Raw genomic sequence first — 13,522 nt, 5'->3', positions numbered from 1 at the left:
CTTGTTGAGGTCTTCTTTGACCTACATAAGGTGTATGACTTGGCGTGGCGCCATCACATTTTAGTTATCCTCCATGACTGGGGCTTCTGTGGTCCCCTTCCAATTTATATCTGTGTGTTTTTATCTTACCAGCTCTTCTGTTTCCGAGTTGATACATCGCTCAGTGCCCCTCAGATTCAGGAGAATGGTATCCCACAGGGTTCTGTGCTAAATGTCACACTCTTCCTCATTGCCATCAATGGGCTTGCGACCTCTGTTGGGCCTCTGGTTACCCCGGCGTTGTACGTCGACGATTTTTGCATATGGTGCAACTCCCATTCCATAGTATCTACTGAGTGCCAGCTCCAAGGCGCCATTCGGCGGGCCTCTGCGTGGGCCACCGCTCATGGCTTCCAGTTGTCTCCCTACAAAATGCGGGTTTTGCATTTTTGTCGTCGGGCCACAGAACTATATTTAGGCAACCAGCTCCTCAATGTTGCAACACAGTCCCGTTTCTTCAGCCTTATTTTTGATAACAAGCTGACATGACTGTGCCACATTTGCCACCTAAAGACTACATGTATACGGAAACTTAATACTCTCCACCTCCTGGCCCACACATCTTGGGGTGCAGATCATTCCACTCTTCTCCATCTTTACTGTGGTCTGGTCTTGTCCAGACTAGATTATGGTAGTCAGGTATATGGCTCAGCAGCTCCTTCCACTTTGAAACTCATTGAACCTGTCCATCTTTGTGGGGTACATCTCGCTATTGGTGCCTTTTGTACTAGTCCTGTTGATAGTCTCCTCACAGAAGTGGGGATTCCCCCTGCACACACCCGACAGAGCCATCTCCTTGTTTCTTACACAATTGCCATTTGCCAATTCTCTGACCATCCTCTGTAGCCTGTGCTCTTCACCAATGAGGATGTCTCCCTCCTAACACCCGTCCAGTGGTGGGATTGCCAGTTGGCATGCTTCTCACTTCCCCCTGTCAGGATCTCCACCTCCATTCATTGGACTGCACCCCATGTCTTTCCTTCCATAACCCCCCACCCCCCTCACCTTGGATGGTGCCTAGACCATGGACTAGGACTGATCTATTCCAGGGTCGTAAGGTCTCTGTCACTCCTATGATTTTACGGTGCCTTGTCTGTACCACCCTTGCAGAGTTCCAGGGTGCCACCATCTTTTACACTGATGGTTCCAAGACTATTGATAAGGTGAGATATGCTTTCACGTCTCCTACTGACTTCGAGCACCATTTATTGCCGGGGTCATGTAGTGTGTTCACAGCAGAGCTTCTAACCATTCACAGGGCCCTCCTTGTTTCTTAGGCCTCCCTCCACAGTGTTTTAATTTGTTCAGACTCCATGAGCAGCTTGCAGGCTATCGACCGAAGTATTCTCGTCACCCTTTGGACTCTGCTATCCACGGCCTTCTCTCTGCCCTTCAGCATGCCACTTGTTCAGTCATCTTTCTCTGGGTCGCAAGTCATGTGAGTGTCCCAGAGAATTAATTAGATGACCATTTGGCTAGAGAAGCAGATACTTAACCCCCGTTTCCTTTCATGATTTCAGCTGCAGATATGCAGATCTATATCAAATCTCTCTTTGCTCAATAGTGGAATGCCATCTGGAGTGCTACTGCTCATAGTAATAAACACCGCATAATCAAGAAGTGTACTGCAGTTTGGCACTCCTCTTTCTGCTCCTCTTGGAAGAAGTCCACTGTTTTGTGCCATTTACGCATTGGTCATACCCGGCTCACCCATTGTTTCCTCCTAGGTAACGACCCACACCCACAATGTGCTTGTGGAGCCAGACTGATGATATCTCTCATACTGGTGGAATGTCCCCTTCTTTCAGCCCTTCGTGTTAAGCATAGTCTTCCCGATTCCTTAAATTTAATATTAGCAGACAATCCATGGATGGTTGAACTGGTCCTCAGTTTCCTCCATGAAAGTGCTTTTTATTTCCGGATATAAGGTTCTCCTTCAGTCTTGGAGTAGGAGCACGTTGGTTGTGGTTTTGACTTCTTTTAGTCTTCTCCGTCTGTGACCCCATGACCAGCCCCCTTTTTTTCCAGTTTTTAGATTTGGTCTCACCTGCTGTACCTTTACTGTGTGTGTGTGTGTGTGTGTGTGTGTGTGTAATGTTATATTCATTATTTTATAATCTGACTCCCATGATTGGATCTGTCCACTTTTAGCAGACCCTCTTTCTTCTGTAACTCACTTCGAAGTCGCGGGACTGATGACCTCCCTGTTTGGTCCCATATCCCCCTCAATTAATCAATCTGTCAATCTGTTTCTTGCAATAGTGCACACACACACACACACACACACACACACACACACACACAAAACCATACAGATGTCCCAACACACACTCCTGTGGCTGTGGCAAGACATTAATTATTCTTCACTTTAGTATTTAGAACAAATCACAAAGCAGTAAATATTGTGATGCAAAAAATAGTATCTTAACAAATTTTGCGATAATGCTAAAAGGTGATATGTTTGTTTTTGTATGTTGCAACCTTTTCTTTCTTTACTCCCTCAGTCCCTCCCACCAGCTTAATATCATATGGTTAAGGTCGTGCTGCTTCTTCTAAATGCATTTTCAGTGAAATTACCTCTTATTCTTTTACTATTTCAAAAAAATCTGCTTGAAGTCCTCCTTTCTCAAAGTGCTGCATACAGTCTAAATCCTTCCATAGCGTTTGTTAATGTAATTGGTAACTGTAAATCTTGAAGCTGTATCATTTTATGGATTTTCTTTAATTTATATGATTTAAACTTACTCTCCTAAAACATCACCGTAAATGATTTAGTGTGTATATTATGAGATACTTGCATAGATGGCATACTTTGCTAAAACATCACCGTAAATTCTTTAGGAAGTATATTAGGATACACTTGGATAGACAAGATACTGCAGTCTTCAAAAAATGAAGACATATGAATAATGCGTGGAAGACTGCAGAATCTTGAGGATATGAGTCTCTACGTGTTGGACTATAATGATCAGGAACACACTACAAAAGATGGCATGACTGGAGTGGAACTCTTAAAAAGGCCAAATCCATGAATGTAAAAAGGAACAACACAATAAATGGACATCTATGAGTGTGTAATTCAAAAATTCAGTTATTGTAGATACATATTTAATTTTATATGTTTTTCCAACACAGTTCAATATTTAAATATGTATTTACACATTTTTTTGACATTGCTGTGTTGCTTTACCAGTAGTATATTCTCCTCCATCGAGCTCAGCTCACGCCTACCAGGTGTGCCTGTACAGTTTTCTTTGGCACCAGTAATATATGGTGGTACCAAATCAAATAAAAAATTACGAAAGTTCATTGGAAGACGTGTGGAAAAAAAGGATTAACCCTCAAATATAAAAACTTGGAGATAAGTGTTGCCATCTGTTGCTGGGTACGGGAACTATCAGAATTGACATTGGCAACACTTATCTCTAAGCTTTTATGTTTGAGGGTTAGCCCATTTTTCTGTGCATGTCTTCATTTATTATATTAAACAGATTTTCTTAGTTCATCCTTCAGTTATCAACTACAAATGTTGTCAGAGTGAACTGCTGCTCAGTTATTTTTTTGTACCTGGTGTGGTATCCACTATTTTTTAATGTCAAAACTCCTTATTCCCTGACAAGTGTTAGGAAAGACAAGCCACATCATACCCTCTATGGGAAATTAGTAATTGTAAGTGGAGCTGTCCCTGAATAAATTTTAATGGACATCTGAGATTTTGATACATATATCAAAAATTGAAGCTTTGTGACAATGTATGGATTAAGTTTGAATCAGATGTAAACACAGAAGTTCAAATCCTGTACATTAATGGGATTGTTTTATAATGTATTGTCTGTACTAGGCATACAAAATATTTTACTGAGACTGGCTTTTATTGTGGAAAAAACTTTGTAAGAATTGTTCTTACAAAAAGTTTACATTACTATGATATGTTTCAGAATACTCCTGTGGCCAAAAATTATCACATGTCAACACCACCTGAAAATTTCTTTTCAGCACCGTTCATCCTTATGCCTCGTGCTGTCATTACATTTTTGATTCACCTGCTTTGTGTTACATTTTCTTAAACGTGGCATTTTGCACCTAGACAGAAGTAGTAAGTGACAGGAATAAATCATAGGACTGATTGGGGATTGGACCATTGACATCTGGAATTGCAGCCTTTAATTTATTAGTTGGCTATAATGCTAGCTCAATCTCTCATTAATTGCAGATTAATCCTATCCTCCACTGATACCTGAATGCTGTTCTGGTGCTGGATCCATGTGGTACAATGAAAATACTTTTGTACAATTTTCTGTTGCATAATTGGTTGTTGCATTGGAAAGCCATTGGAATTTTACCTAGTTTCACAGAATCTATGGATTATCACTAGCAGACGTCATCTGCATTTGTTGACTTTTTACAAAATCAATTTTCACATTGCAAGAATTATGTTCCTAACGTTTGCTACACCAATTCTTGTGTGTAGCTACCGTATTTACTCGAATCTAAGCCGCACCTGAAAAATGAGACTCGAAATCAAGGAAAAAAAAATTCTCGAATCTAAGCCGCACCTGAAATTTGAGACTCAAAATTCAAGGGAGAGAAAAGTTTTAGGCCGCACCTCCAAATCGAAACAAAGTTGGTCCATCGTAATATGAGACACAATTTAGGTCGAATGAATGACGATACAGCTACAGTAGTTTGGTTCGAGTCGTAAGTTTAGCAGTTAAGCTTTACCAGGTAGTCATTTCTATGCGTCAGGCCCGTATTTATACGGGTACCCTTCCTTTCTCACGTGCCTCGTCTGGTTTGAATCGATTGCTTATTTTTCTTTGATCTGATAAGTGCTGTTCTTTTTGTTATAGGTGTTTACGTCACTCTAAGCTGAAAATGCATTACTGTACTGTGTCATGCATTGTTTGTCGCATTCTGATAATGTGTGTTTACCACCTGTCGCCGATCGCAGCATGGCTTCTTTTGTACGCGCTACCGCCGCTTACGATAAAAAAGAGGAAGTGTCTCATTAGCAAAACAATGGCAAGAGACTGCTATTTGTTGTTACTTACACTGCTGCTTTCTTTGATAATGATCAACAAGGACCAAATAATAGACTGCGTATGATAGAAGATGTTCTGAACGAGAGTTAGCTAAAATTTTTCGCCGTTGAAAATCTCTGCAGGCGCCTCTTTTGTACATTACATTCTGCACAGAAATTAGTCGTCTTAGATTTAAAAATCTAGTCAATTGCCGTGCTTCATTTGTGACTGTATCACTATTAGGCATAAGAATAATATGAATATAAACATGACATGATATGTATATTCTTCCGCGTTTGCTGTTGTCTCACACTAGTTTTGTAGTTTATTAGGCAGACAGGATTTAAATGAGATAGCAGCAAATACGAAAGAATACATGGCAAAATGTTTATTTTCATATTATTCTTATGGTGAAGAGATTACTGCATGTGATTCTCAATTCATAAAAGTTCCTGTTAGCAACCATCTCTTCTCACAGGTAGGAAAAAATTCAGAATGTAGAGTTGGCCATATTGACAAACATCGCAAACAGTCTTGCCAGTCGGATTTTCATAGTACATTGAAATGCTGCTACATTCGAAGATGAACAATACGGAATTTGTATTTACTTCGTTGGATAATGTATGAAAATGCAGTGGTCGAAACTCGAGGCGGAGAAAAAAAGCTCATCTTCCACCTTTTTTTAAACTTATTTACTGACTCAGAGGTTTTGGCGCCAGTATTTATCTTCATGCCTGCAAAGCATGCCTGTGTAGCGCCACATATATTCGACGGCAGAAGTTAGTTGTGGCGGCACCTACCAACATTTTTCAGAACTTCCACTTACTTTGCACTCGATTCTAAGCCACAGACGGTTTTTTGGATTACAAAAACCGGAAAAAAAGTACGGCTTAGATTCGAGTAAATACGGTAGTTAGTTTTATCCACTTTCAATACTGACTGCAATGCTACCCAGCTTGCAGTTGCTCTCATGCACATACTTTCATTGTAGTAGCCAAGTCTCTGTCTGCTTCAGCAATTGGCATGTTTAATTATTATTGTTTGTACAGCTTTGCAGCAGTTACAGAATATACAAAAATATTGCGAATTAAGGAGAAGAAATTATGAAATAGAAGCACAGGAAGTGTAAGCTACTGTCTGCTTCAGCAAGAGCTGGAGAAAGAGCAGTTTCTCAGTATTTGTTTCCTTCTCCTGACAAATAATTCCCTACCTCTACAACAGACTCAGAGGTAGAGCGTATCCCCCGTTGCCTTCCCATTTCCATGTATTTATCTTTTTTGAAAGCCTATTAAATCATTAATTACATAAATCACAAAGAAGTAGATCATCAGCTATTTCCACCCTTTGAAATGCCATCTGTTGAAAGAATAATAACCAATCATTTGATTTGACTTATCCATTCATATTACACAATTATCTAAGTTTCCTACTCCACAACAGCAATTGCAAGAAACAATGTAAGTAATCAGCAAAAGTAATATGGGACACAACACAGTAAGACAGTATACAGAATGATGTTTTAAGTTACAGATTATTCAAAATAAAAAATGAGATGGTGGAACTATGCAGATGGCCTTTCTTTTGGTCAACAGTAGTCCCAACAATTGCAGTTGTGGATGCTTGGTACAGACTAAGAAGTGGGCATTGCTCTGTAGACAGCAGGAAGATATGTAAATTAAGAGTTTATTGTATTTTTTAAGCTTTCTGAATTTGTATTTTATCATCAGTTTCAATTTATTTTTATTTTTTTTTCTCCCAAGGATCCAAGAAGAGCGAGAGGAGAGACATAAGTATAAGGGTGTTATTAAATCTACATTTGAAGATGTTCAGAGTACGAAGGCTGGTATGTTTTATGAATTTTTTAATATTTATTATCAGTATCAGTTAAAAATTTACTTCAATATTAATGTTGCACTAAAATGTTTTTTATAGGTTTGTTAAACTACCATTTAATATGAATAAAAATAAATATTTAATGTTAGCAATAGGCCTGTGAGAACAATGTTGTTATTCCCAAGCATATTTTTTCTTCCAGCTTTTTATTATTTTTTAAGTTAGTGCACATTGTCTTATTCATCTGATTCCTCTGGCAAAATGGTTCTGATTGGTAACTAATTTTCTGATGTCGAAGTTGTGAAATTAATTTCAGAACTAGTCATTTTTATTTCATGGGCAATTTTCAGTCCATTAGTGATTTTGTTAATTTTAGTATGAGATAGATGATGATAACTCATAATTAATCGCATGATTCCATGTACTACTACTACTACTACTACTACCACCACCACCACCAACAACAACAACAACAACAACACCATGATCACCACCACCCCTGGATTAAAATAACAAATTTGCAGTTGAATTCATTGACAAAGGAAAGGGTCATCATTGTTGATTTGTCTTTACCCATGTGTGCAATTTAGTTTTTGCAGCAACAGCTGCGTGTTTCTACATTGTATACGTTCGCACTTCCCTTTTAATATGCAATATGGAGTTTGATTTACAGGAGCCATTACAACCATATACTTTTCTTCACACTTTTACTGCTATCTTCAAGCAATCTTTTGCCTGAAAGAAACATGTTGCTAAGAGACAAAGCACACAATGTAAGTGAATCAAAAATAGGTACATTACCAGGTAGTGTCAACTGGCGCTGAAGGGGACAGAGTGGCAATGCTAAAATGAATTGACAACATGACAAAGCACATTCTCTGATTAGTTGTCACTGTGATAGCTGTTCCATAACCAACTGTCCTTCATTCACTTTGTTTTCTGATACAGGCATATAAATGTTTACAGACTGTTCCAGGTTTATTGGTTTTCTAATCATTTCTCAAATGTCTCATTTGAAAATTTATTTGGTTTAAGCTCCAGATTTCATCCAATATGAATCTTCCACACTACAGTAGTGTGTGCTTTGTTTTGGAACTTACTGACATATTAAAACTATGTCCAGGACTTACTCAAACCAAGAAGCGTACCTTAGTGCTCTTACTGACTAATCTACCCACCTGCAAAACATGACACTTTCTCACATTTTCAATTTCCAAAGCCAGTAGTTTCACTGTCTGAGAAATTGAAGTACGAGTCTGGACCCACCATCACACTATCATTTGAAGCTGTGTGGACAGATTGCACAGTGAAACTTAAGGTTGTAAATGTGAGGCTTGTTCTGGCACACAGTTAAAACATTTATCATTTTTAATAACCCTCTCTTGTGATGCCAAATTTGCATAATAGCATTCTTACTTCCGTTGCAACCAAAATAGCATATGGTCTTGTCTCAACAATAATGATGATGCAAAATTATTTTCAGCCTGAAAGTGCTGTGTTTGAAATATATGTGAAACTAGCAGTGTTTATTTTCTCAACTTGGTAAACAATTTTTAGCACTGGAAAGTAATCATTATTTCTCAGTTTTCATGTTTCTATATAATGGCATTTGAATTTTTCCAGAAAATTTAGCCTTGATACAATAGTAAGTTCTGTCTGCAACACATACTACAGTTTCACTTCATCTGAAACTTTTTTTATTGGTTCTCGGTATTGAGATGCTTGGTTTGTGGTTGAAAGTTGTCTACATAGACACCATATCTGGGCCTATGTTTATACATTTGTGCTGTTCAGGCCTTTTTTTGTTGGGAAGAGTATATTTTTTAGACAGTGCTTCAGACTTTTTAAGATGATGGGCTAATGTGCTGTAATGTTGGATGCTGCTTACCTCCTCTTCATTCCAGAGATCGAATTATATACTTCCTTTTGCTGGTAGTTTTTAGAAAGTGGATAATGAAACATTCTATTATGTAACAGTTGTTAGTGGATCAGCAACTGTATGATTTATTACTGAAATTATTAGTCATTTGAAACTAGTTCAACTACACTCAGTTTTAGCAGTGTCTCTTATTTCACAATACATTGATTGTTCCACACTGAAACTTTAAAACCATAAGAATGTGGCACAAATCGTAACACATTAGCGAGTGCAGGCGATAAATGCTGACCCAGTTGTGATGAAACTGTTCACTCGCTACTTCAGTGCTGCCCCAAGCATGTGCATGCAGCAACAATCACCATTTCAGAAATCATCATCAGGGGGCAAAGATAACTCTTAACATGTCGAGCATGGCGAAAGCAGTAGTAGGTGCAGTAAAATAACACACATTCTGCAGTAATGGAAAGCAGTAAACCTACAAAAAATTGCAAAATGCAACAAAGATACTTCATAATGGTGGTGAGAAAGGGAAATTAAACCCACTATTGGCATGTAGCCTGCTCCTCCATAACAGTACCAAAGAGACCATAAAGATTAATGCCTCCATCCAATGCATGGATCACCAACAACAGTGTCACGTGCTCTCACTCCATGGGAGAGCGGAGAGAGCTTTGGATTTTAACGTGATTTCTGGTGAACAAAAATTTTGTGCCATCTTTTTTTCTATTGCTGGCCAAACACTGGCAGTGAAAATTTTTCACTGCAAGCATTCAAACAGTCTCCCTCTGCTTTGATAGCTGCCGCACAAATGTGCATTGTCAACCTTGAGTATTATTGCATATATATCATCCCAGTATGCTGAGGCCTGACCAAGGTCTTCATAGACATGCACTTTCCCCCAGATAGTCCACAAACAAATCTCCCCGGGCCATTTCCCCACACACTCATAATCCTCACAATCCTCACCCATCCCCAAGATAAGGTACAAAGGAGTGCCCGATTTGTCACCCAGTGCCATCGCAGACTGCAACAACTGAGCCTTCGTCAGGGCTTTGATTACATATCATAATGCTCTGAAATGAGGGTAAGCCTACCCAAGATCCTTCCCACTGCTCCTAAAGTGGTGTTCTATCATTCACCCACCTCAACAATATCCTAGTCCATCCCGATGCCACTCCCAATCCCAACCTCTTACCATAGGGATCTTATCCCTAAGAAAGACTTAGGCCCAGTCCACCCGGCCAGCACTTTCTATTCCAGTTCTGTCAAAAGGTTATCGTACCCCATCAGAGGCCAAGCCACCTGTGAAAGCAGCCATATCGTTTCCATTGTCTGCTGCAATTACTGCACAGCCTTTTATGTTGATATGACAACCATCCAGCCGTCCACTGGGATGAATGACCACTGCCAAACTGTGGTCAAGAGCAAAGTAGACCACCCTGTGGCTCCACATGCAGATGAACAGAAAATGCTTGATTTCAATGACTGCTTCACAACCCAAGTCCTCTGGATCCTCCCCTCCAATACCAGCTTTTATGAAGTGCGCAAATGGGAGTTATCCTTCCAACACATTTTCCATTCCCGAAATTATCCCACCCTCAGCCTACGGTGGCACCCTCTGCCACCACATCCACCCGTTATTTCTCTTCCCTGCTCCCTCCTTTTCCATTCCCTTCCTCCCCTCCCCATCCACAACTCACAGCCTCCTGACCTGTTACCTGTTGGTAGTCTAGTCCCTGCACACTGTCACTGTGCTTGTCTTCCCCTGCCTGTAGCCTACTATTCCTTTCCCTTCCCTGTCCCCTCCAGATTGCTGCTTACATTCTACATGACATTTACATTCCTGTATAAAATGCTGGAGATGGCGCTCATGTGCCCCATACCCTGTAAAAATGCTCAACACTTAACAGGAACCCTAACTTTCTAAATCAAAGTATCCTTCAGGTATGAGAAGAGACAGTAGTTGGGTAAAGTATTAATAAAAGGGATAGTAGGTTAGTCTCAATCCAAGTTACAAGAGATCCATGAAGCACATGGAGGATGGAGAATATGGGCATTTGAAATAGAATCTGTGGGTAGCACTAGAAGGAGAAACAACATTTCTTGTTGTTAATCACTTAAATGCCAAACAGTGCAGTGGCTTAATGTATGTCTGATTTAGTAGGGAAAAATTCTCAGGGAAGGATGTACTAGAAAATGTAGCAGGGGCATACCAATTTATGGAAAGTCATTCCCACTATACATTTCATTTGAAGTTTGATTGTAATAATCACAATTAATCACTTTAACAAAATGATTTTTATTTTCCACAACATTTACAGTTATATTTTGTCCAGTTAACTAATAATTTGTGTTCCCAATTTCTTAATTGCTCTAATATCTCTGAATGCCTAACTCTACATACATTTTATAAAGGTTTCTTTTTATTGTCAGTTATTTAAAAATTTCAGCTAGACTGGTGTGAATAACCTTTCACCTTAACAGTCCTGAAACATGAGTTTGTTTGCCCAGCAGCTCTTGCTAATGGGTACTCCACTATGAGAAAGTAGGGCATAATTTTAAAAGTTTCTTGCTTTGTGTTGTACTGGGGCTCGACAGTGGTGTGTGCTGTCTACCTATCACACTTACGAACTCACATTTGAGATGCTATATGAGCAATTGCAATGCTTATTGGACATCATATAATCAAATTAACAACACCACCTGCAAAAATACCTGAGAACTCAACACTGAGATGCTGTATAAGCAAGGGCAGTGCTCATTGGACATTACTCAAACAAATTAATTCTAATCTTTATCAATAAATCTGAATGCTACAAAGTGTGGACATTCATTTTGTAATGGATATACTGTTACAATGAGATTACAAATTAGATGAACAAGTGACTGACTACTGTTTAAGAGTAGCCTAATCAGGACCAGGTGTAGAACAACTAAGTTTGGAAATGCAAGGCAAGTGTGTGTTTAACAATATTTATATATTGACTCAAAGTTTGACACGAGTCACAATGAAAATGATTGATAATCAATTAATAGTGAACCAAACAGTGATTCTTGTAAAATTTACAGCAAAGCTTGGCTCACTATATGGTCAAATGCATTATGTACTACTGACACTTTGGATGATACCTCACTTTGGATGATACCTTAAAACTATCTGGAAGACTGCTTGGTAAACTTGATAAGCTCTCCTAACTTGTGCAATTGTGAAATAAATGGATTGAAGATCTATGAAACAGCAACAATTAATGTTGCAACACATTGAGTAGCAGATCACGCAAACTGTGAGCTGCTCAGAAAAGCAGATAGCACAAATGCGAAGTATAAAACTTACTCAAAAATTCATCAAATGCACCATGCTGAAGCTGTAGCAGGTGCCTTCCTGCTGAAGTTTCCCATCCATAACTTGCAGAATGTAACTTAACGTCAAAGAGTTGGTACTGGATGATTGCAGTGTCCCACTCATTGGTCTTGCCCTTCACACCAAGGCACAGACACAAACTTACTTGATTGGATGACAGTGATGGAACACCAAATTAGCACATGATGCACGCCGTAGCTACAGCAGTATGTTCTTACGTCTGCCTGCAGGAAGGTGCCTTTAGTAACACTGGTGATTCTGTAGGAATCATGATGACTTAACACAGACTGAAGGTGAAGGTGAGCACCAGCTGTGTGACAGAATCACACAGTTGGCCTGGCCTTGCTGACTTCCGCAGACACTAGTTCCTTGGGAAACTATTTCCGATACTCAGAGAGCCCTGCAGTCAGCCAGAGGAACAGGAAGTGCACACTTGGATTCACTCATCTTGGTCAAGACTATTTGAAGCTTTTTTCCTGGCCTAAAATGACACATACTCTCCTCCAGCATAGTCACAAGTTATTAATCTTACTGAATGTTATAAGAAAAACAGCAGTAAAAGGTTAAAATCTTCAGGAGACTTACCTGTCATTTACCATAACCGATTAGATAGATGATGTGAAAGCAAAAATTATCAACCTGAGTCTCCAAGAAACTTAGTTCATTTATGCCTTTGACTGGTGTTGTGTACATTTAAATAGATGTATGTTCAGAAAATGCGGGGACCATGTGATGGGGCCATTGGGACCCATCCACTTCTTAGGAAATGTGTCATTCAGCACATCCAACACATTCAAACTCCATTGTGAGGGTGCACCTTCAATCTGGAAAACGGTGGATGGCTGCATAATCTTTGCACTATTCACGGATGACGTGGTTTTTTGGAGTCCCAAATCCTAGTATAGTGATTTACATGTACAAAAATGTATAACGTTGCTGCATCTGGAAACAGACACCTTTTCAGGTAGTCATTTTCAGCATGTAGGGAGGCCCAATGGGGAAATGGAAAATGCATGCCGCAGATGACAATCATTTGACTGCAGTGCTTGGACCATTTGCACTTTGTACACAAAAAAGTGTGATCGTTTATGGACAGTTGATCTTGCTTCCTGCAATTTGTGAGGTGCTCGACAAATTGACTCCTGATGTTGCACTGAAATGCAATTTGCACCCTGTCAACACCTGTTGAGGCACAGTGAGATGCTCACTTCGATGAATGTCTGAGACTCTCTCTTTAAAGTTTTTGAACCACCTCATTATGCTGTTTTTGCCCATGGTGTTCTCTCATTCCGCTGTTGATAATTACACAGCACCATTGTTACAGATTTGGATTTTGTGTGCCAGATGACACATTGTACCATCTCCTGATCTGTCATCATTTTGATAAGC

General features: G+C 39.5%; 1 protein-coding gene across 2 annotated transcripts in view; it reads left to right on the top strand.

The window, feature by feature from the left end:
* LOC124783363 (U2 snRNP-associated SURP motif-containing protein) overlaps positions 1-13,522 on the top strand; it is a 165,327-nt gene that overhangs the window by 20,674 nt on the left and 131,131 nt on the right. For both annotated transcript variants that reach the window (XM_047254016.1, XM_047254015.1), the window contains exon 5: positions 6,821-6,903. In XM_047254016.1, coding sequence (XP_047109972.1) covers positions 6,821-6,903 — 83 coding nt within the window. The remainder of the gene's footprint in view (positions 1-6,820; positions 6,904-13,522) is intronic.

This window comes from Schistocerca piceifrons, chromosome 1 (assembly GCF_021461385.2).
Source record: "Schistocerca piceifrons isolate TAMUIC-IGC-003096 chromosome 1, iqSchPice1.1, whole genome shotgun sequence".
Lineage (NCBI taxonomy): Eukaryota > Metazoa > Arthropoda > Insecta > Orthoptera > Acrididae > Schistocerca > Schistocerca piceifrons.
Note: the sequence above shows the minus strand (reverse complement) of the source record. Positions and strands in the feature narration are given on the sequence as shown.